The sequence below is a fragment of the Rhinoderma darwinii genome, chromosome 1 (genome assembly GCF_050947455.1).
Source record: "Rhinoderma darwinii isolate aRhiDar2 chromosome 1, aRhiDar2.hap1, whole genome shotgun sequence".
Lineage (NCBI taxonomy): Eukaryota > Metazoa > Chordata > Amphibia > Anura > Rhinodermatidae > Rhinoderma > Rhinoderma darwinii.
In genome coordinates, this window is record NC_134687.1 from 482,316,062 (window position 1) to 482,341,804 (window position 25,743).

Below are 25,743 nucleotides of genomic sequence, written 5' to 3' on the forward strand. Positions count from 1 at the left end.
TTTCCACTGTTTTGGCACCGCAATAGCTCTTCAAACCTTACATGGTTTATATTCTAATAAAAAGGTGGTCCAAAATCCTCTAGGTGCTCCTTTGCTTCTGAGGCCGATGTTTCGGTCCAGTAGCACACTAGGGCCAATTGTGGGATATTTCCTAAAACCGCAGAATCTGGGCAATAAATATTGAGTTGCGTTTCTCTGGTAAAACTTTGTGTTACAAAAAAATGGATTAAAAATTAATTTCTGCAACAACAAAAAATTAAATTTGTAAATTTCACCTGTACTTTGGTTTAATTGCTATGAAACGTCTAAAGGGTTAAGAAACTTTCTAACTGCTGTTTTGAATACTTTGAGGGGTGAAGTTTTTAAAATGGGGTGACTTTTTGGGGGTTTCTAATATATAAGGCCCTAAAAGCCACTTCACAACTGTACTGCCCCCTGCAAAAATAGCCTTTTGAAATTTTCTTAAAAATGTGAGAAATTGCTGCTAAAGTTCTAAGCCTTGTAACGTCCTAGAAAAATGAATGGATGTTTAAAAAACAATGTCAATCTAATGTAGACATATGGGGGATGTTAATTAGCGACTATTTTGTGTGGTATAACTGCCTGTCTTACAAGCAGATACATTTAAATTTCGAAAAATGCAAATTTTTTGCTAAATTTTTGTGTTTTTCACAATTAAATACTGAATGTATCGAGCAAATTTTGTCAGTAACATAAAGTCCAATGTGTCACGAGAAAAACAATCTCAGAATCGCTTGGATAGGTTAAAGCATTCCAAAGTTATTACCACATAAAGTGAAACATGTCAGATGTGAAAAATGAGACTGTCAGGAAGGTCAAAAGTGACCAAAGAGGGAAGGGGTTAAATTGACTATCTGTGACGCTTCACAATATTTTGGGGCAGATTTAATAAGACTTGCGTTTCATGTAAGGTGCAACCGATCTATTAAGAGGTGCACACCTCTGAATAATTCTGTTGCAGCTTTCCGCTGGCCGTGCGCCATCATTGTGGCACAACGACCGCGACCGTGTGCCAACCATTTCCCCGCTCTTGGACACAAAAAAATTATACTCACCTCATCGATCTCTTTTCTTCTTTTCTCTGGGTCCCTTCAGGCTGCCGCAGTGTGCGGTAGGTAATACAAGCAGAGCAGCATCAGGGCCTTATATGCGAAGAAGCATTCAATGCCACGTTGCATACAATGTCCTGACGCTGCCCAGCATTAGTACCATGTGTGAGCAGCGGCATACTGAGGGAGCAAAGTAGCTGGCCCTCTACCTTCTTACGCCCCAGTGTAAAACCTATGCCAGATTTCAGCTATAATTTACACCAGTTTTCTATCCCCTTTTGGTAATTCCCCAAAATTGGCGACGGTGGAGTAAAAAGTTCCCAACACAAATTGTGATTTTTGTGTTCTTCTGCAACCTTTCTTCACCAAAATACTGGCGTAGGAAGGTTGATAAATTCCCTCATTTGTGTTGAAAAAACACGCCCAGTTGTCTAGTAAGAAACCAATTTGCATAAATCTAAAATTGCTCATAACTTGCTAAAAAATTATCGTTTTTTAAAATAAAAACAATTTGTTATCTACATTACAGCGCCGATCATATTATGTAGGAGATAGGGCACTTATAATCTGGTGACAGAGCCTCTTTCAATGAAATAATTTAATGCTTTTAAAAAAAATAATAATAATATTTAATTCAGCTGAATCTATTCAATTAGCTAAAATCAAGGAAAGTAAGCCTGGCTAGAATGAGGGCATCTTCAGCAGGCACTCTGATGGGGGCATCTACAGCAGGCACTCTGAGGGGGCATCTTCAGCAGGCACTCTGAGGGGGGCATCTTCAGCAGGCACTCTGAGGGGTGTATCTTCAGCAGGCACTCTGAGGGGGGCATCTTCAGCAGGCACTGAGGGGGGCATCTTCAGCAGGCACTCTGAGGGGGGCATCTTCAGCAGGCACTCTGAGGGGGGCATCTTCAGCAGGCACTCTGAGGGGGGCATCTTCAGCAGGCACTCTGAGGGGGGCATCTACAGCAGGCACTCTGAGGGGGGCATCTTCAGCAGGCACTGAGGGGGGCATCTTCAGCAGGCACTCTGAGGGGGCATCTACAGCAGGCACTCTGAGGGGGCATCTACAGCAGGCACTCTGAGGGGGGCATCTACAGCAGGCACTCTGAGGGGGGCATCTACAGCAGGCACTCTGAGGGGGGCATCTTCAGCAGGCACTCTGAGGGGGGCATTCTGACATTTTTACCTAGAAGCTTTTTAGGCATTGGGCCTATATTACTAACAATCTCAAGGATTTCGGAGGCTGCCACTAGATGGCGTACGTTGCAGCTGGAGACATGGCATTTCATGCGCACACTCTTTCTTGTCAGGAATAGCAGGAAGTTTTATAACGTAATTTCCTGGAGCCAGAGCACTATCCTCGATGTTTATAGCAACGCAAAGCTGGCGGCCGCCATGTCTCTATGTCAGCGCTGTATTGCGGTTCTATTCGTGGCCGCGTTATGCAGAGTGGCAGCCTCTGGCACGGAAGAACCCGATGCTACTGGGTATTCGTCTGCAGATAATGTAACAGAGCTGGGCGAGCTCTTGGGCAATGATTCTCTCCAAGGGACAGGGGGAGCCTCCACCATTGAGCCTAACACCGGAGCGTATACAGGTTCTCCTGCCAGCGCTGTGACTGCGCCCTCAGGCCCACAATCGGAGGCACCTGTAGAATTTACCACCACGAAGTTGCCCGCAGTGACTGTAGACCACCCCCTCTCCACCGAGCTCCCACAGCTTCGCTCCATCCCTCCTCTAGTAACCACTGGTGAGCATAGCCGCGGCTGTATACAGACATGAGCACAGCGCTACCACCAGTGTATGCACAAATCAGTCTCATTATATGGGCAAATGCGGGCACGCGCAATAAAGATCAGACTGATCTCCGGAGAATACATAATGCAGACTTGTATGTTTTCTGCTGTTTGTATTTTCTTACAGGAGAATTCGTTCTCATTGCAGCAACTTGTCATAACTGGGACTACATTAGAGGTCCCCAACCAGATCAACATTGGGGGTTGTCACATCTCATAAAGTGGTGCCAAATTTCCAGGATACCCCATCATTTTCTGATCAGAGGAGGGCTGACCTTAAAAAGTATGCCATCACCTTCTGATCAGTTTGGCACCCCTACCGATCCTGAGAATGAATGGGTCACAGTGCAGGTTTAGCATGTTAACTGTTTTTGGTCATGCACAGCAGTTCTCCCAGCCACCCGCTATGCAGGGAACTGCAGCATGACCCCTTTCAAGTAAATGGATCTGTACTATAGTCTGCAAAAACCGAGGGCCTGGAGTGCCGCTTTGCAGAAAAACCTTTGACTAAATCAGCGCTCCGGCCCCTTCATTCTTAAAATCGGTGAGGGTCCCCACTGATCAGAAGTTGAGGGTATACTTTTATTAAATGGGAAGACCCAAGGCCTACTGCGGAATTTTATACCAAATATCCGCAGCTAACTACAGTGCAACGGAAGCGAATAAGGTTTTCAAAATTCCTTTCACACGTTGCAGAATATATCCCTGTGAACTTTAGGGCTTGCTGTCAATTTTTACATCTGCATTTTTTTTTTTGTTGCAATGAAACGGTATAATATTGTGCTGCAGATTTTGTCCTTGCCATACAGGGGGTGAAATCAACGGTCAAATCGTATGTCGCAGGTTTTTAGTGAGAATTTTATCAGGAAATCAATCCAGTGTGAACATAGGCTTACACACTATACATTCGTAGTAAACACAGGGGTTGTTAGATAAAAACTCTTAGGGGAGATTCACACGAACGTTGCGTTTTTGCGCGCGCAAACAACGCGGCGTTTTGCGAGCGCAAAAACCATTTGACAGCTGCGTGTGTCATGCGTGTCTGATGCGCGGCTGCGTGATTTTCGCGCAGCCGGCATCATAGAGATGAGGCTTGTCGACGCCCGTCACTGTCCAAGGTGCTGAAAGAGCTAATTCTTTCAGCACCCTCGACAGTGAATGCCGAACACAACAGCGAAAAACCTGTAAAAAAAAAAGATAAAGTTCCTACTTACCGAGAACTTCCCGGCCGTTGCCTTGGTGACGCGTCCTTGGTGACGCGTCCTTGGTGACGCGCCTCTCTTGACATCGGGCCCCACCTCCCTGGATGACGCGGCAGTCCAAGTGACCGCTGCAGCCTGTGATTGGCTGCAGCCTGTGCTTGGCCTGTGATTGGCTGGAGCTGTCACTTGAACTGAAGTGTCATCCCGGGAGGTCGGACTGCAGGAAGGAGACAGGAGTAATCGGTAAGTTAGAACTTCGGTTTTTTTTACAGGTTCATGTATTTTGGGATCGCAAGTCACTGTCCATGGTGCTGAAACAGTTTAACTCTTTCAGCACCATGGACAGTGACTATCTCCTGACGTCGCGTACCGATAATTTTTTTGCCGGGATCGGCCAAAACGAGTTTGGCCGAACCCGGTGAAGTTCGGTACGCTTGTCCGGCTTCGCTCATCGCAAAGACACTCCGTTTGGATGTTCGGAAACAGAAAAGCACGTGGTGCTTTTCGGTTTTCATTCATCCTTTTCACTGCTGTTGCGCGAATCACGCTCGTCCCACGGAAGTGCTTCCGTGTGGTGCGCGTGATTTTCACGCACCCATTGACTTCAATGGGTGCGTGATGCGCGAAATACGCAGAGTTATTGAACCTGTCGCGCATTTTGCGCAGCAGACAAACGCTGCGCAAAAAGCACGGACTGTCTGTACTGCCCCATAGACTTGTATTGGTCCATGCGTGCCGCGTGAAAACCACGCGGCCCGCACGGACCGAATACACGCTCGTGTGAATCCCCCCTAATAGAGGATTTAGGGCCTGTGTTTGGGACCCCCACGATTACAAGAATGAAGGGGCTGTGGTGCTCTTTGTCGTGTATCTAAACTGATTGAAAAATTGAGGAACAATTGACCTCAGTTTGCATGAGTTTTTCAACCTATCGCCAGATGACCTCAGAAAGATAAAAAATGAAAATAATCATAATGAAACTTCTGAAGGTGAATGCAATTTTTGGCACAAGTTTAAGTCTCATAGAAATACTACGATCCATCGACTGATCTGTCATGCTGCAAAGTGCAACACTCTTAGGGGGAGTTCACACAGAGTTTTTTGACGCGGAAACCTCGCCGCAAAATGTGCCAAAAAATGGCCGAAAATGCCTCCCATTGATTTCATTGGAGGCGGAGGCGCTTTTTCCCGCGAGCGGAAAAACCGGCTTGTGGGAAAAAGAAGGGACATGCCCTATCTTCGGGCGTTTATGCCTCTGACCTCCCATTGACATCAATGGGAGGCAGAGAAAGCGTATTTCGTGGCGTTTTATGCCCACGGCGCTCAATGTCCACTGGCGAAAAACAGAATTTTGAGGCAGATTTTCCTGCGTGTCCGCTGCGTAAAACTCACGACATGTCCTATAGTTGACTCTTTTTCGTGCATCACGCACCCATTGAAGTCAATGGGTGCGTGAAAATCACGCGCGGCACACGGACGCACTTCCGTGTGCTGCGCGTGATTCGCGCAACAGTTGTTAAAGAAATGAAGGGAAAAATAAAACCACCTCCTTTATTTCTGTTTCTAAACATAAAAACAGAGTGTCATAAAGATGTCATATGCGCGAAAATCATGCAGCAAATACAGATGACACGCGGTACTGTGCAAAACACGTTCACGTTCGTGTGAATAAGGCCTTACGCAGCGGACACACGTGTGAAAATCACGGAATGTCTGAACGGCCCCATTAACTAACATAGGTCCGTGCGACGCGTGTGATTTTTCAGGCGCGTATCACGGACGTTAAACACGTTCGTGTGAATAAGGCCTTAGGCTGGATTCACACGCAGTGTTTACCTAAGTTTTCGGTGGCATTTTTCGCACATGTTTTTTGCAACCTGCATGTTTCAGACATTTATGGGACACTCTGGATATTTTTTTTATAATATATGTCATTGATGGGAATACCCCTTTAAACAGATCCGATCCGTTTTTGTGCTTACCTTTGACCCTATGATAACTGTACCTCATTCTCCTTAGTTGCCAGCCTGTGTGTTTGTGACCTGCTGGTGAACGAGTGCGACGTTAACTGCTGCTGTGATCCTGACTGCGGTGCTACAGATTTTAGCGTTTTCTCTGGATGCTCCATTCCTATTGTAACGTAAGTAAAACTCTGTGATAGATTTTAAGGGGTTGCGCAGGTTCAGAAAAACATGGTTGCTTTCTTCCAGACACAACACCTGTCCATGGGTTTGTGTCTGGAATTGCAGCTAAGCTCCATTGAAGTGAATGGGACAGATCTGCAATACCACTTCTACCTTTATAGACAAAACCTGGTCATCATGGCGACTAGAAAATCAGCACAGGCCATGTAAAGTAAAAAAAACACAATTTTGAATATTAAACATAATAGGGGTGTTCCAGCCAAACGGGTTAAGCTGTTTCTGTCAGTTCCATAGACCTTGGATGGAGCAGCAGGGTGCATGTTCCACCGCCAATCCATTGAACTCCTAGCCGCGGTTCTAGCTATCAGTGGGGGTCCCAGCAGTTGGAAACTCAACCAATCTAACATTAATCACCTATCCAGTGATAAATGCTTTTGGCTGGTATACCCCTTTAAGGGAAGCTCTGTTCTGACTACTGGAGGAAGGGGAAACCACAATTAATGTGTAAGACAAGCACATCCTTCGTTGCCAAACGTTTGCTGGATGTTGTTTTGTTTCTTTAAAATGTGGAGCAATTGTTCCTTAACCGATTGTGTAAACCGTCCCTACAACATGTACAACTCACTATTGGTTAGTAGTGAATAGAAATCCCTTTATACATCATAATTAACTAAATTTATAAACAACATCTATAATTAACTATAGAATTGTGTGCAATGAGAAAAATAATTGAACAAATGCCCTAAAAAAGTGGGGACTGTGATTGTTTGTTTAAGCGCATTAAAACCGGATGAGAGTTCTTTGTTGCAACCAATCTGAGCACTGCAAAATGGGACACTATAACCTAGGATCGACCTGTGCATAGCAGGGTAACATATATGGTACAAGCCTTGAACCCCCTATTAGTGCAGAATGGGGATTTCCCTGTGGGTAAAATGAAAGCCATCTGTTTTTGCAGGGTCTAGCATTACTATTATTTTTGTTGACTTTTCCCTTTCCCCTTTCTGTGGCTACTCCCATCAGATTCTCTCTTAGTGATGCAGTCCGAGTCTAACAAACATAAAGGGGTGGTCTCACCATTATAGCCCCATTTCAAATGGAGCTGGTCCAGCGATCAGCTGATCGCTGCAGGTTCAAGTTGTAAAGAGGCTGGCGGACAGTGCGGCTGCTTCAGGAGAAATGTAATATTACATATTACCCATTCAAATGAATGGGCGATCGTGTACATAGAATGCGTCTAGTATAAGAGAGCGAGAGCTGCCCTTTGTTATATTGCAGTATGGGGCATGTGCTTCCCACAGTAAAAGAACATTCATCTTCTGAAATATTCTGTGCCGAGTGGAGGATCCTTCTCCTCCTGCAGTCTGTACGATGTGAGTGACTCGGTGCAGACAGGCGCGATGACGTCACTACATCGCGCCTGCCTTTGCCGAGCCGCTCACATCGTACAGACTGCAGGAGGAGAAGGATCCTCCACCGGGCGGGGAAACGGGGATAGGTAAGTATGTATCTTGTTATTTTTCTATTTGGTCCGTACATAAGGGGGCATTATACTGTGTATGGGAGGGGGGGGGGCATTATACTGTGTATGGGAGGGAGGGGGGGGGCATTATACTGTGTATGGGAGGGAGGGGGGGGGCATTATACTGTGTATGGGAGGGAGGGGGGGGGCATTATACTGTGTATGGGAGGGAGGGGGGGGGGCATTATACTGTGTATGGGAGGGAGGGGGGGGGGCATTATACTGTGTATGGGAGGGAGGGGGGGGGGGCATTATACTGTGTATGGGAGGGAGGGGGGGGGGCATTATACTGTGTATGGGAGGGAGGGGGGGGGGCATTATACTGTGTATGGGAGGGAGGGGGGGGCATTATACTGTGTATGGGAGGGAGGGGGGGGGCATTATACTGTGTAAGGGAGGGGGGGGCATTATACTGTGTATGGGAGGGAGGGGGGGGCATTATACTGTGTATGGGAGGGAGGGGGGGGGGCATTATACTGTGTATGGGAGGGAGGGGGGGGGCATTATACTGTGTATGGGAGGGAGGGGGGGGGGCATTATACTGTGTATGGGAGGGAGGGGGGGGCATTATACGGTGTATGGGAGGGGGGGGGGCATTATACTGTGTATGGGAGGGGGGGGCATTATACTGTGTATGGGAGGGGGGGGGGCATTATACTGTGTATGGGAGGGGGGGGGCATTATACTGTGTATGGGAGGGGGGGGGGCATTATACTGTGTATGGGAGGGGGGGGGGGCATTATACTGTGTATGGGAGGGGGGGGGGGCATTATACTGTGTATGGGAGGGGGGGGCATTATACTGTGTATGGGAGGGGGGGGGCATTATACTGTGTATGGGAGGGGGGGGGCATTATACTGTGTATGGGAGGGAAGGGGGGCATTATACTGTGTATGGGAGGGAGGGGGGGGCATTATACTGTGTATGGGAGGGAGGGAGGGGGCATTATGGGGGGGAGGGGGGCATTATACTGTGTATGGGAGGGAGAGGGGGGCATTATACTGTGTATGGGAGGGAGGGGGGCATTATACTGTGTATGGGAGGGAGAGGGGGGCATTATACTGTGTATGGGAGGGAGAGGGGGGCATTATACTGTGTATGGGAGGGAGAGGGGGGCATTATACTGTGTATGGGAGGGAGAGGGGGGCATTATACTGTGTATGGGAGGGAGAGGGGGCATTATACTGTGTATGGGAGGGGGAGGGGGGCATTATACTGTGTATGGGAGGGAGAGGGGGGCATTATACTGTGTATGGGAGGGAGGGGGGGCATTATACTGTGTATGGGAGGGAGGGGGGGCATTATACTGTGTATGGGAGGGAGGGGGGGCATTATACTGTGTATGGGAGGGAGGGGGGGGCATTATACTGTGTATGGGAGGGAGGGGGGGCATTATACTGTGTATGGGAGGGAGGGGGGGGCATTATACTGTGTATGGGAGGGAGGGGGGGCATTATACTGTGTATGGGAGGGAGGGGGGGGCATTATACTGTGTATGGGAGGGAGGGGGGCATTATACTGTGTATGGGAGGGAGGGGGGGCATTATACTGTGTATGGGAGGGAGGGGGGGGCATTATACTGTGTATGGGAGGGAGGGGGGGCATTATACTGTGTATGGGAGGGAGGGGGGGCATTATACTGTGTATGGGAGGGAGGGGGGGGCATTATACTGTGTATGGGAGGGAGGGGGGGGGGCGGCATTATACTGTGTATGGGAGGGAGGGGGGGGGGCATTATACTGTGTATGGGAGGGAGGGGGCATTATACTGTGTATGGGAGGGAGGGGGGGGGCATTATACTGTGTATGGGAGGGAGGGGGGGCATTATACTGTGTATGGGAGGGAGGGGGGGGCATTATACTGTGTATGGGAGGGAGGGGGGGGGCATTATACTGTGTATGGGAGGGAGGGGGGGCATTATACTGTGTATGGGAGGGAGGGGGGGGGGCATTATACTGTGTATGGGAGGGAGGGGGGGGCATTATACTGTGTATGGGAGGGAGGGGGGGGGCATTATACTGTGTATGGGAGGGAGGGGGGGGGCATTATACTGTGTATGGGAGGGAGGGGGGGGGGGCATTATACTGTGTATGGGAGGGAGGGGGGGGCATTATACTGTGTATGGGAGGGAGGGGGGGCATTATACTGTGTGAGGGAGGGAGGGGGGGCATTATACTGTGTGAGGGAGGGGGGGGGCATTATACTGTGTATGGGAGGGAGGGGGGGGGCATTATACTGTGTATGGGAGGGAGGGGGGGGGGGCATTATACTGTGTATGGGAGGGAGGGGGGGGGGCATTATACTGTGTATGGGAGGGAGGGGGGGGGCATTATACTGTGTATGGGAGGGAGGGGGGGGGCATTATACTGTGTATGGGAGGGAGGGGGGGGGCATTATACTGTGTATGGGAGGGAGGGGGGGGGCATTATACTGTGTATGGGAGGGAGGGGGGGGGGCATTATACTGTGTATGGGAGGGAGGGGGGGGGGGCATTATACTGTGTATGGGAGGGAGGGGGGGGGGCATTATACTGTGTATGGGAGGGAGGGGGGGGGCATTATACTGTGTATGGGAGGGAGGGGGGGGGCATTATACTGTGTATGGGAGGGAGGGGGGGGGCATTATACTGTGTATGGGAGGGAGGGGGGGGCATTATACTGTGTATGGGAGGGAGGGGGGGGGCATTGTACTGTGTATGGGAGGGGGGGCATTGTACTGTGTATGGGAGGGAGGGGGGCATTATACGGTGTATGGGAGAGAGGGGGCAGCTATGGGGAGCATTATGCTGTGTGAGGAAAGCTATGGAGGGCATTATACTATGGGGGAGCATTATACTGTAGGAGGAGCTGATATGGGGGGTCATTATACGGTGTGGGGCATCTATGTGGGGCATTATACGGTGTGGGGCAGCTATGGGGGGCATTTATATATATATATATATATATATAATTAACAGACCACTGCATTCCATTTGTTAGCAAACCCGTGTAATGGGATTTCTTTACTAGGTGTGCGTGTGTGCGTGTGCGCGTGTGTGCGCATGCGCCCTAAAAAAAGAAATCACATGTAAACACTACTAGGCTGTCTGCAATTTGCAGCAGAAAGAAGGCTGTGCATGTGATAGCACACACCATTATACTCTATGGTTATACAAGTGGTCCCCCATCGAACTCGAAAAATAAGGGAACCTGACTCCTGATGAGCACACTTATACCACATGTCTGTTTAACATGTCGTGCTTTTTATTGAAATCTCTTTTAAAACCACAAGGTGGCAGTCAAATCATTTAGCTTTCTTGTATGTATCTCCTGAATATATACATCTATAGTAAAATAGCTTTAATCCAGCAACAAATGAATCCGACGTGTGCTAGTTCATCTAATATGCTGGATTATCAGTCGGTCATAGAAGTATATAAAATTTACTTGTGAGTATAGAAAATGTTCAGGAAGAAAGCAAAAAATGTAATATTAACACAAAATCTGCTCTTGTAACTTTTGCTAATTTTCTTGTGAAATTCCGCATGATTGCAATTCTGTGCTAGAAACAAGTGCAGAATTATGAGATTTCTGAATTATCAGGCTGGATTATACACAGGTGAGTCCCATTATTATGACCACCAGCTAATATCCATAGTAACCGCCGTGTGCAGCATGGACAGCAGCTAGATGGGCTGGAGTGACTCAATAAGGTGCTGGTAGGTTGTCTCGGGTATCTGGAGCCATGCTGACTGCAGCACACATTTACTGGAGAGTGCGTGGGGGAGGATCCATAGAGCGAACAAGACCATCGAGGTGGTTGGGTGCAAGTCTGGTGAATTAGGGGGCCAGGGAAGTACTTGGAAGTCTTGATCGTGCTCTTCCAACCACTGTCGGACATTTCTAGCCCTGTGATATGTCGCGTTGTCTTTCTGGAAGATTCCCTCTGCCCCCGGGAAGACAAACAGCATGTATGGGTGGACGTGATCTACAACGATGGATTCATACCCAAATCGGTTCAGAGTGTCTTCCACATGGATGAGTCGACCCAGAGAATGCCATGATAAAATTCCCCAGGCCATACCCTAACTGAGATTGCACATCAGACCCAATTACAAGGAAAATCCGCCCTGTTGTAGTGACTATTGCGCTGCGCTTAGTTACCTGCTTCTATTCTATTAACAGTGCTGTGTACGTGAGAAGACAGAAGAGGTGAAAACCACTCCAGGCCCCCCAGAGATCGGGCAGCTAGCTGTAGCCTGCGTTGTAGACATGCTATGGCAAAGGCTTTAAGGACCTGGCCCGTCCGCCGTATATATACAGCGTGCGGTCAGCAACCAGTTAAATAAATTCCAGTCAAACAATCTTCTAATATGTCATAGATACATGTGAAAAAAGGATATTACTAAAGACTTCTATCTCTGACCACCACTAATTTCCAGAATGAAAGGGCTCTATAGAGTGCTCAAATCCTTATGGTCATTTAAAAGATTTCTGTTAGGCTGCAAACACACATGCAGTTTTTGGTGCAGTTTTTTGGAGCCAAAAATAGGAGTGGACTCAAAAGGAATGGCAAATATAACTGAATCTCCTTCCTGCTGGATCCACTTCTGGCTTTGGCTCAAAAACTGTACCTCAAACTGCATAAAGAACTGCACCTCAAACTGCATCAAAAACTGCGTTTGTGTTTCCAGCCTAATAGAAATTCTGATGTAGAAGTATTGTCAGTTCTGATAGTTTGTCCACAAACTATTATCAGTACTCTCTGGAAAGGGTGAGCTATGTGATCTAGATGACCCGCTGTGCTGCACAAGTCCTTATCTCCGGATCCCCGCAGTCCCCTAGATTGCCTTGCTTTCCTGACTGTAGCCAAGAGTTGCGATTCTATAGGGGAACCAGCTTCCATCACGCTCTAGGGGAGCTGAGAGTCATGGCCTGACCATTATTCTGGACAATTGAAGAGCAGAGTTTATTTTGTGGTCTAGCGATGCTGACGTCATATACATGATATCAGATCTCGTGGCTGACCCCTTTTGCTTTGTGTAAAATTAAATGCTGTATATAAAACACTGACTTTGATTTTTGTTTCTACAGTAGTGACAGCCAACTGTGCCAACGTGAAGCTGTTCTCTATTCAATCAGTTCTTCAAAAGTCCCTCAAAGAGTAACCGCAACGGTGGGAGTAGTTAACCCAAATCTTTTCTGCATTCAAGCAACAAACTGTGAGTATTGGCCAAAAGATTTAGCACAAAATGAAATGTAAGGGTAGTACAAACATATTCATTCACAGAGCAAATAGCATCTGACATCCCAGAACCATCGAGCAAGTAAGAAACTGATTGATTTGGTTTCTGTCATTCTGGTTGAGTAAAACAGAAGAGTAAGATTTTGCCCTCTTACTTTTCATTTCTAACTTTCTCTGGAAGATGACAGCTGAAAGACCTCCACATTTTCTTTGCCCTACATTTCATAAATAAGTCTTTATACCCAATCTATGCTGAACTTGTATGTATTTACAGCAGTCTATGCCTAGCCAATCAAGTAAGATCGGCAGGGCATCGTGAGATTTTCTGTGATGAGATGCGATCCTGATATGATCTGGATGATTTCAAGTTTAACCATGCTCTCATAGTGACTTAGTAGCAATAGGGTCAATCTGAACTTGCTGTGCAGTGGAATACAATCTGCTACGTGTAAGCATCCATTTCAGGCTGGGGATGGCTGTACTATAGTTTTCATTGGAATGATGAACCCTCGTAATCACATTTTCTCATAGATGTACAGTTCTGATAATAGCCTCCAAACATTTCTATACATATTTGTACATTATTTTAGCAGCTTTTTTCATAAGGGTATATTCACACAGTTCATTTTTGGTGCAGGTTTTTAAGCCACAATCAGGAGTGCATGAAAAAAAAAAGAGGAAAATTAGAATTTTTCCTATATACTGCCCCTCCCTTTACGATCCACTCCTGGTTGTGGCTTCAAAAACTTCCCCAAACCTGCACTGTGTGAATAAGGCTTTACTGTTACCTTTCTAAGCTTTCTATTGTAGGTTCAATGCCCTGTTCTCAATCAGCTAGGTCATCTGTTCTCAATCAGCTAGCTCCAAGATTAGATGCTAGTACATGAGAAATTATTGTGTAGGAATCCACTTCTGGCTTTGACACAAAAAAATGTTTCAAAACTGTGTGTGTGATCCTGGCCTTAAGTGGACACTAACTTTTCAAACAAACTAATCTAATAGTATACCTGATAGAGAACAACTTTGTAATTTATTTACTGTTAAAATGTAGTTTTTTTTTATCCATGCAAATTGTGTGTGAATTATGGCAACTAGGTGTCTCCCTTTCTGTAATCTACCGTCCGCCCCCTGTTGTCAAGCAAAATCCATCTAGTTACAGAGCAGAATTGACAGGCTGCACAAGTTGGGGGTGTGTCACTTCACTGCCTGCCTATACAAGTCAATGGAAAGGGGAGGGGGAGCAGGAGAAGTGATCAGAGGGCGAGTGTGACTCAGCAACACACGCTGCATGTAAGTGTACGGAGGGGGAGGGGGAGGGGGGAGCAGAGAGAGAGTGATTCAGCAACCAGACATGCATACGACTCTATGCGGGGGAGGAGAAAGCAGGAGCAGAGTGAGAAAGACAGGCTGCTGGTAAGATTTCTATGTCACCCCAGTGCTGGATTCTCGCCTCAATGCTGCTACAGATTCTATATATGTAATAGATAGAGATAGGAAAGCAGGATTGTCCTCTTCTATGTGTGCAGAGTATAGAAAACATAATAGCATTTAGGCTCTGACCCCTAGCTCAGAGACAATGGAGAATTAGAGATAGAGCCTGCAGGGGTGAGAACGGCTAAATAATTCCAGATACAATTTATATAATGGCCAGAAATAGTGTTCTTCCTCATGTACACACATATGACAGCTTATTCTGAAAAGTCAGGTACACTTTAAGGCTGGAATCAGACATGCAGTATTTGTGGCAGTTTTTTTATGCAGTTTTTCTGAGCCAAACACAGGAGTAGATCTAAAAGAGAACAAATATATCAGTCTTTTCTTTATACTTATCTTTGTTTTTTGATCCACTCCTAGCTTTGGCTCAAAAAACGGCAAAAAAAAACCTGCATCCATGATCCTGTTCTACAAATAATGGCGGTAACCGTACCAAAATGTGTATTCTGTCATTCAGTACTTGGTGCAAATCTAGTTTTTGCTATCAGCAGTTAGGGAATATTAGACCGGATTACCAAAGCCCAGGCTCTAGTAACTATTGACTTCCTAATTGAAGCCTGAATCACTGAGAGGCGGTAAAGATCACTCCTGCTGCCTATTTAACCCCTTAGTAACCACCAATACACCGTTTCACGGCGGTCACTAAGGGGCCTAGGATAGGCCACCGTCTTTTCACGGAGGCCGAGTCTAAGCCCTGCATGGGTGTCCCATGCAGGCTGGAGCGGGTGCTCAGTTGTCTGATGACGGCTGGGCTCCAAATCTAACGATCAAAGTTTACTTCGATCGCTGCCGTTTAACCCCTTAAATGCTGCGGTCCATAGCGACTGCAACATTCAAGTTGTTTACAGAGGGAGGGACACCCATCGGCGGCTCGCAAATGCAATCGCGGGCCTCCGATGGGGTGCTATGGCAGACGAGGGCCTAATAAAGGCCCCCAGGCATGCCCTGGCTATATGCCTTTTACACTGACCGGTAGTAATGCTCTGGTATACGAAGCATTATATCTGCGATCAAAAGATCACATAGGGAAGTCCCCTAGTGGGACTGAAAAAATAAGTAATAAATGTTAAATAAAAATGATTCACAAAGCTTAGGCTATGTTCACACAGAGTTTTTTGCAGGCGGAATTTCTGCCTCAAAGTTCCGTTTGGAAGTTTGGGGCAGATTTTCCTCTCTATGCACGCCGATTTTCGCAGCGTTTTTCGCAGCGTTTTTCGTCCGCGGCCATTGAGCGCCGCGGGCATAAAACGCCGTGAAATACGCTTTCTCTGCCTCCCATTGATGTCAATGGGAGGTCAGAGGCGTAAACGCCCGAAGATAGGGCATGTCCCTTCTTTCTCCCGCGAGACGGTTTTACCGCTCGCGGGAAAAAGACACCTCCGCCTTCCATTGAAATCAATGGGAGGCATTTTCAAGCCGTCTTTGACGAGTTTTGCAATGCGGTTTCCGCGTCCAAAAAACTCTGTCTGAACATAGCCTAACCGTGTAAAGAAACAAACAAACCATTTTTTCCCATAAAAAGTGGTTTTATTTAGTAAAAGTGTAAAAATGAAATCAGTACAAATATATGGTATCGCCGCGACCGTAATGACCCAAACAATAAAGTTAACATTTAAACCGCAAGGTGAACGCCATAAAAAATTACGCAAAAAACAGTAGAAATAAAAGTTAGAAAGCGCCGATGCAAAAACAAATAATTTTAGTTCAAAAGAATTTTTATTGTGCAAAAGTCGTAAAACATAAAAAACCTAAACATATGTGGTATCGCAATATTCGTACCGACCCATAGAATAAAGGTAACATTTTATTTACGCCACACTGTGAATGGCGTGAATTTAAAACGCGTAGAATAATGGTGGAATTTCAGGGGTTTTTTTTCTATTCCACCCCCCAAAAAAAGTTAATAAAAGTTAATTAAAAAATGATATGTACCCCAAAATAGTGCCATTAAAAAGTACAACTAATCCCGCAAAAATGTCCTCATACAGCTATGTCGACGGAAAAAATAAAAAAGTTATAGCTCTTTGGATGCGACTATAGAAAAACGGAAACAATTGCTTGGTCATTAGGGCCTAAAATAGGTTGGTCACTAAGGGGTTAAAGGAAAAATGATCCCTTGTTGAAATATAGAATTTCTACAATGTCTTCCGGTCTCATGCGTTCATACATTGTCTTGTGAAGCACAGAATGTAAAAGCTGTTTTACAACTTGATTTGTCCACTGTAAAGAAATCCTATTTACACCGATGACAAAAGACCAGAGAAGCATTAAGATGAATAGTCCATGAGAGGGATTTCTTATAATGCACATGCAAATACCTGCCTCTGCTTTTACTAGAGCTTTCACTTACTTTATGAACTTTGTCTAGAATTCAATTATTCTACAGCATAATTCCATTAGTATAGTATCTGCAGGCAATTGGGATGCCAGATTAGTGGATTTTCCAAAGTATTGGACGTTTTTGATGTGCAGATACTGACTACTGCTACGTAATACAAATAGTGGGTTCTCACAAGGCAACCTCTCTGAGCTTCCCATTCACGAGACTGTAAATTTAGAGAGGATCATAGCTTGTTGCCTTTTAGAAAACCCTATGGGCTCTTGCACACAACGATGTGAGCCGCCCGAGTCCTGTCCGTGATCCGTGGAAAGATAGGACATATTCTATCTTTCCATAGATCGGAGAGTCGGGTCTGTTTTCACGGACTTGAGTAACCCACTGAAGTGAATGGATCCGTAAAAACTATCGGATGCTGTGAAAAACGGCCTGTGTTGCACTCGGTCGTGTGCAAGAGCCCTGTGTGTTGGGAAGCCGCATGGAACCACTATAATGTTTGTCCCTCCTTACACAGTACAATATTTTTACAGCAATGCTGCTTCATAAATACCCCATAAAATATCCCCGTAAATATCTTTCGAGTCATGGTTCATCTTATCTATGCAGTGTATTTTTAAGATTTTTAAGTTAAAAAGGTCCAGATGTTGCTTTTGTGAGAGAGTCTTTTTTTTTGGTGTTTGTAGGTAATTTGCACAGCGGTCTTGTCTATAAAGGGAACCTGTCAGCCCGTTTATACTGCGCGATATGAGAGCAGCATAAAGTAGTGACCGTCGCACTGATTTCAGCGCTCTGTCACTTATGTGTGAATATCTTTTAGTTGTGTAGAACTATTACTGTTCATAGAGAGAAAGCTGTGAATCAGCGGGAGAGCCCACATCTCATGAATACATCGGACTCCTGCCTAACAGCGTTCGCCATCGCACTACAACAAATGAACGCAGTATGTAAGTTCTACACAACTAAAACATATCCACACATATATTTTAATAAGTGACACCCCACTGACATCAGCATGTCTGTCACTACTTCATGCTGCCTTTAAGGAGGGAAGCGTAAGCAGCTAATAATAATAACAATAATGTTTTATTTATTTCTATATATTTTAATAATTCCTCCTGTAGATCAGCCAGCATTGTCCTTTATAACCCCAGATGATCCAACAGAGGCAAACTTTGAGAGTCTTCTCAAAGAATTTGGTGGAATGGACTTTAAAAGTGAAAGTGATGTACAAAGCAAAGTCGACTCCGCTGAAGCACGCAATGCATCAAAATATGAGGTACATATTGTTTTGGTTTCACTTAATATAATAGCCAAGTTATAGACTAAATATAGTTTTTCAACTTTCTCCTTTAATGTGCTCACCCCCATTTAAAGTGCCTGCGGTATGATCTCTTTGAGTAAATTCTTCTATTCCCCATGAAATAACAATTCTGGAGCACCTTTTCTTAGAAGACTGTGTTGTGCCATGAATCTGTTATTCCTCCTAGAAATGTAGGAGTAAATTGACAACTGGGTGTTACCGTTTTGGGGTGTGTCCCTACATAGACGGACACTATCCAATCCGTGCTGACAGAGTGAGACTGTGTAGGGACACGCCCCTTTGACAAGTTAAGGCGGGATTCACACGACCGGGTCCCGCCCGAGTATCGGCCGGTAAAATCGGCCATTTTGCCCGGCCGGTTTGCATAAAGTTTTGCATCCGTTCCGGGCCGGGCAGATCTGGACAGTGACATCAGCGGCAACTCCTGAAGGGGAATCCCCATGTGTTCGGGGATTCCGCTTCAGGAGTTTCCCCTGATGTCACTGCCCAGATATGGACAGAGACATCAAGCGCTCTGTCCAGGAGCGGAATCCCCGAAAACACGGGGATTCCGCTCCTTCAAGGAGCTAAAGTGGGGCTAGCACATAGCAGAGCGGGGAGATACCTCCCCGCTCTGCTATAGTGGCGTCGCTACAGCAGCCGCAGCAGCAGCTGCTAGCGGCGCAATGGAAGGTGTCGCAGGGCCAGGGCGCTTTTAACAAGCAGGTGGAAGGGAGCCAGCGCAGCGCTCCCTCCACCTGCTGTACACCCCGGCCCTGCCACACAGTGTACAGCCATTCGTCCGAATGGCATCAACTCCTCCTCGTCACATGCACTCTGCGCTGTGAGGAGGAGGAGATAGAGCGTAAGCCACGGAAAACCCGGCCATCACTCGGGACACATTCCGGTGATGGCCGTGTATTACCCGGCCCCATAGACTACTATGGGAGCCGGGCGGCCGGGTACCCGGCCGAAAACAGAGCATGTCCTATTTTTTGACGGCCGGTTTTCCCGGCCGTCAAAAAATCGGTCGTGTGAATAGCCCCATTAGGGGTCTATTATTCCTAATGCAGCCGGGTGCATTCGTGTGAATGAGGCCTAAATGGTAACAACCATTTGTCAATTTATTTAGAAATTTCTAGGAATAATAACGGGAGCAGCACAATGCAAAGTTCTAAGAAAACATGTTTTAGAATTGTTATTTTATGGGAAAAACAAGTATTCACTAAAATAGACATGTCAGGAGAGGTGTCGGGTCCTCTTTAAATGGAATGTATCATGTATTTGATTTTAGTTTTAATTAGATTTAAGAATTTACAAGAAGAATAATTGTTTGTAAACGTTTATTCTGTTCTAATGTTGCTTTTTATTTTTATTCTAAAAAACTACCCTGGGGCGGGGAGTAAATGGGAGTCTATTGACATAGAAATATCATAGGTTATTAGGGTAGGTGAACACGGGACGGAAATTTTGCGAATTTTCCATCTAAATTTGTGGATGGAAAAACAATAGTGGAATACAGTACCAGCCATGTAGATTAGATTTGACCACCATATTTATGTCTGGATAGATTCCCCATGGTGTCCTTAAAATGGTATTAAATCTCAGAAACAACCTACTACACCATGGAGTTCCATTGAGTGGATTGTATTTACCTAAATAGCCATATTGTTTTTTCTTACAAGCGAGAGACGCTTATAGGGGAGGTCAGATGTGTAGACGTCATATTTCCCACATAATCGAAATACAGAGCCCCTGTGCTCTGTCAGTGGAGAGAAGAAAGCTTCTGTCATTATGGCCGTCACTGATGTAATATACATCTAGCAGATAGGAAATTACGATATCATATAAAGTCATTCCAGTGCAAGGATTTGTATGATAATTGAGTATTGCGCTTTACTTTTTGTTGTGTTTCTGTTCTATTTTTCCTCTAGGTAATGTGGTTATTTGTTGTAGCTCAGAGCCCACAGACAAAGGTTTAGATCCTCTTTCTATGTAAATATAAATACAGCTGCATTATATTAGCACATCCTCTAGTGTCTTTATTTTGTGTTTGTGATAGGCGGAAGATGAGCTCTACCAAAATCCTGTTTATCTTTACAAAACAAGAGAAATTTGTTTCCCACCTCAGATTTTGAAATGAAGCAAACATTTAATTTTGTATATATAGTGTTGTGTAGAAAACATAATCCACACTGCTTACTCTCTCTTTATTGAAACAGACCATGAAGTTAGTTAGATTTATTAAAGAGACCTTCTGGCAGGGAGACAATATACACTAAATGGACAAAAGTATTGGGACATTACACCTACAGGAGCTTTTATGACCTACCGTTCTAAATCCATAGGCATTCATATGGAGTTGGTCCCTCATTAGCTAAAACATCTTCCACTCCTCTGGGAAGGCTTTCTACAAGATTTTGGAGTGTCTATGAGAATTTTTGCCCAATTATACAGAAGAGCATTTGTGAGGTCAGACACTGATGTTGGATGAGAGCGTCCGACTCGCAATCTCTGTGTTGTAGTTCATCCCAAACGTATTTGAAGGGGTTTAGGTCAGGGCTCTGTGCAGGCATGTCAAGTTCTTCCACAAAAAACTCATCCAACCATATCGTTATGGACCTTGTTGTGCCATGAATCTGTTATTCCTCCTAGAATTGTAGGAGTAAATTGACACCTGGGTGTTACCGTTTTGGGGTGTGTCCCTACATAGACGGACACTATCCAATCAGTGCTGACAGAGTGAGTCTGTGTAGGAACATGCCCCTTTGACAAGTTAAATGGTAACAACCATTTGTCAATTTTGTTTAAAAATTTCTAGGAATAATAACGGGAACAGCACAATGCAAAGTTCTAAGAAAACATGTTTTAGAATTGTTATTTTATGGGAAAAACTAGTATTCACTAAAATAGACATGTCAGGAGAGGTGTCAGGTTCTCTTCTTTTTTTTTTTTTTTTTTTTAAATATCTTTATTTTGTTCTACAGCAGTACAAAAGGGAAAGAAGTACATAGTACATACAAACATGTAATAAGAAAAAATATGCAATGCTATAGATACCCTTGGTGGGAGGGGGGAGGGAAATGAAGGAAAAAAAAAAAAAACTCATAATAAATAAAAATATGCCTCTTATCTCCATCTTACTTGTTACTCTGAGAACTTACCCTAGCCTATAGCCAGGTTCGTTCCCATTTAGCGATGTTGTTGGCATTGCCATACCATACCCTTTCATATTTCTTAATTTTACCAACCAAGCCCAGCCAGTTTTGCAGTGTTAGGTGAGAGCTAGACCCCCACAGTCTAGCAATCAGAAGACGGGCCAAGAAGAGCAATTTCCCCAATAGAGCTCTTTTGTCCTTTGACATCTGCAAATCGCTTAAATTGCCCAAAATCAGGTACTCAACCTCTAATGGGACAACCAGTCCATAAGAACCGCTGATCTCCGAGCAGATCTCCCTCCAAAATTGGGCTATTCCAGGGCAAGCCCAAATTAAATGCAAAAAGGCCGCCTGAGGGTGTTGGCAACGTAGGCAGAAAGAGTTTGCCTTCAAATTCATTGACTGAAGGGATATAGGCGTGTAATACAATCTATGCGTTATATTGAATTGAACCATCCTATGGGCGGCACTTAGAGAGACCGTGCTAATACTCCTATAACAATGATCCCAGTGAGATTCATCCTTTGGTCCTAGATCTCTTTCCCATTTGGCTTGTGCTCTAAAGTGAATTTGCTTTCCAAATGTGCTCATAATAGAGCGGTAAATATGTGAAAGTGATTTTTTCCTTTGTGAAACTACTAATAAATAATCAATTACCCTGTGAGATTCCAGTTGAATCCGTGCTACATCAATTTGCTTACATGCGTGCTGAATCTGGTAATATCTAAATAAATTCTTCTCTTCAATACGATACCATTCTTTCAAATTATCAAAAGTGACTATTTGTTTATCCATAATAATCTGTGAGATAAAAAAAAATCCCTCTATTTTTCCAGAAATTTATATCCGGAATTGTCCCAAATTCTCTAAAATTATAATTATCCCAAATTGGAGTAAACTTGAGAATTCCTTTAAAACCTAACATCTCTCTCAGTGCTCGCCATGAACGGGACAACATCAGACTCAGGGGCCATTTATTCAGTGGTTCCATCTCCAGTAGGCCTGTCTCCAATAACTAAAAAATATTTCCAGCTTTCTTTCCCACTGAATTAAGCAACCTCCTGAGGTCCGGGTCCTTCTCCCATTGAATAAGAAGCCTCAATCCGGCGGCCACAAGGTACCCCCGGAAGTAAGGAAAGGATAATCCCCCTTCAGACGTATTCTTGCACAAATAAACCTGTTTCATCCTAACACGTTTTCTTCCCCAAATCAATTCATTTAGTAAAGATTCCAACATCTTAAATGTATTGTTGTCTATCCACACTGGTGTTGCGGTTAGTACATATAAGACCTGTGGGAGCACCACCATTTTAACCAGACCAATCCTATCAGCCCTGGATAAGGGAAGTTTCTGCCATACCGCTATTTTTGATCTGACCTTCTTTATCACTGGTAGCATATTCAAGGCATTAAATCTCTCAACAACTCCTGAGACAGTTATACCCAAATATTCAAATGGCTGGCCCAATCTTAGGATAGTAAGATTTCCAAAAGGGGAGTCCTGTTCCTGATCCAATGGGAGAAGACATGATTTGGACCAATTGATTCTAAGACCCGAAAATCTACCATAGGTCTCCAGTACCTGCATCGTTCTATGAACGGAAGTTGGGGTTTCTTTCAAGCATAATAAAATATCATCAGCATACAGAACCATTTTATCCCCTTCCCCACCACAGCCGCATCCCTTAATCTCTTTATCGCCCCTAATCAACATGGCTAATGGTTCTATAAAAATAGCAAATAGAAGCGGAGAGAGGGGGCAGCCCTGCCGTGTTCCCCGAGACAACATAATTGGTTCAGATAGTTCACCATTTACATTTACCCTGGCCAATGGGGCAGAATACATTATTTTAACCCAATTTATGAATGTATCCCCTATGCCAAACCTTGTCATTACTCTCCATAGGAACCGCCACTCCACCCTGTCAAACGCCTTAATAGCGTCTAAAGACAGGATGGAGCGGAGCTCCCCCTCTCCCATTTGTATATTAGTGTACAGTCTATGCAGACAATTACTAGTACTTCGACCCGGAATAAAACCGTTCTGATCTGCGTGAATGATTCCTGGGATCACCTGCTGTAGCCTCCTTGCCAACACCTTAGCTAACAGCTTCACATCTGTATTTAATAAAGATATGGGCCTGTACGACCCTGTATCCGTCAAATCCTTATCCTTCTTAGGAATCAATACGATCGTGGCTTCCGACATAGATCTAGATACTCCCCCTACCGCATATGACTCCTTAAAGACTTCCAAAAGATAGGGGAGAAGCAACTCTCCATAACGTCTGTACAGCTCAAAAGGTAATCCATCCTGACCGGGCGAGGAGTGCCCTCCAATCGACCCAAGTGCCTCCCTCACTTCCTCAACCGTCAGGGGGGCATCCAATTGTACCCTCTGCACCTCCGTCAATCTTTCAAAATTCAGACTACCCAAAAATTCGTCTATGGACGCATCATCCTCAAGCAGTGTGGAGTTATAGACCTCAGAAAAAAAAAGCGTTAAATTCCTTTTGTACAACGTGTGATTTATTAGAGAGAGTGCCCCGGCGAGTCCTGATCACTGAGATGTTATGATTACCTTTTTGATTCTGGACAATAGATGCCAGAAATTTACCTGGTTTCCCAGACTCACAGAAATACTACTGCCCAGAGAAGAAGATCCTCTGCTGGGCTTTATTAAACAGAAATTCCTTATAGCTTTGTTGGGTTTTATATAATTGTTGTTGGTTCAGCGCAGTCGGGTCGCCGGTGAACTCTCTCTCCGCATGAGAAGATTCCTCTCTCAATCTAGTTTCCTCTTTAGAAAAGTTTTTACGCAGGTGCTGGATTTTGTATCTAAACAAGCCTCTTATATATGCCTTAAAGGCATCCCAGACAAAGTGAATATGGGCCGATTTCAAATTAATATCCAAGAACATAGCCAGCTCTTGTTTAATCTCGTCATGATTTGGATTATCGAAAACCAATGTGCATTAAGTTTAAACCTAGGCAAGGAGTCTACAACAGTTCCAGAACCATTCCGAATGGTAACCACAACTGGAGAGTGGTCAGAGACTGTGTGTGGTTCATATGTCATCTTATCAATATCCGGCAAGAAGAAATCATTAGCCAAAGCCAAGTCAATCCTAGACATAACGTTCAAAGAACGACTAAAACACGAGAAAACCTTCTTGTCATGATATTTCATCCTCCAAACGTCTGATAATCCTACCTCCTCACAGAATATTGCAAGCCGAGATTTCCCCGGATTCCTGCCGGCCTGAACTCCCTGAAGGCTAAACCGATCCATACGACTATCCATAACGTTATTCAAATCACCAATAACCAACATCGGACAATCCTCATGATCATTCCTAAACGTTACCAAATTACTTAAAACATCTAATGAGAAAGGGGGGGGGGGGGATATAAACAAAAGCCAGAAGGCAAGTACGCCGCTCCAGCTTTCCATACAAAAAAACAAACCTTCCATCCCTATCTATCCACTTTGAGGAGACCTGAAAATTAATTTTATTATGAATCAAGACGGTGACTCCACGAGAAAAAGTGGAAAAATAAGAGTGAAACTCCTGACCCACCCAACCCCTACTAACCCATGACTTACGTTCCGCAATTAACCCCTTCCCCCTGCTTGCATTCTGGGCCCTAATGTCCAAGCCATTTTTTACATTTTTCCATTGTCACATTCGAAGAGCTATAACTTTTTTATTTTTGCGTCGGCATAGCTGTATAAGGTCTTGTTTTTTGCGGGACGACTTGCAGTTTTTATTGGTACCATTTTGGAGTAGATGCGACTTTTTGATCACTTTTTATCACATTTTTTTAAAGTCCGGATTAACAGAAAACAGCAATTTTTCCATTGTTTTTTATTTAATTTTTTACGGCGTTCACAGTGCGGGTTAAATAATGTAACAGCTTTATAGTCTGGGTCGTTACGGATGCGGCGATACCAAATATGTGTAACTTTTTTGCTTTATTGTAGTTTTTTTTAATAGTAAAGCATTTTGTAAGGGGAAAAAGTGGGTTTTTCATTTTTATTTTTTTTCACTAGCAGGCATTCGCTCCAGACCTGGGGGCCTTTATTAGACCCCCGGCTGCCATAGAAGACACAGACACTCGGCGATCGTATCGCCGGGTGTCGGTGGGAGAGAGGGAGCTCCCTCCCTCTCTCCAAAACCATTCAGATGCGGTGCACGCTATTGTGCACTGCATCTGAAGGGTTAAATGGGTGAGATCGATACTAATATCGATCTCACCCGGCAGAGCAGGGACGCCCCCAGCCCTCAGCTGCCTCTGGCAGCTGAGAGCAGGGAGATTTGACGGCTCCCTGCTCTGTTTACTTTATTCTACAGCAGCGCCGTGGAATAGCGGCGCTGTAGAATAAAGCCCATTAATGACCACCGTGAGAAGGCTAATCGGCGGTCATTAAGGGGTTAAATGAGTTTCCAATAAACCAATAATTCCTGAGAGATGTTTATTAATAATATCAA

General features: G+C 44.8%; 1 protein-coding gene across 1 annotated transcript in view; it reads left to right on the forward strand.

Moving 5' to 3' along the window:
• The first annotated feature begins 2,344 nt into the window (after positions 1-2,344).
• TCTN1 (tectonic family member 1) overlaps positions 2,345-25,743 on the forward strand; it is a 91,116-nt gene continuing 67,717 nt past the window's right edge. Inside the window, exons 1-4 of the mRNA XM_075834764.1 lie at positions 2,345-2,823; positions 6,091-6,211; positions 12,810-12,937; positions 17,914-18,068. Coding sequence (XP_075690879.1) covers positions 2,361-2,823; positions 6,091-6,211; positions 12,810-12,937; positions 17,914-18,068 — 867 coding nt within the window. The 5' untranslated portion in view covers positions 2,345-2,360. The remainder of the gene's footprint in view (positions 2,824-6,090; positions 6,212-12,809; positions 12,938-17,913; positions 18,069-25,743) is intronic.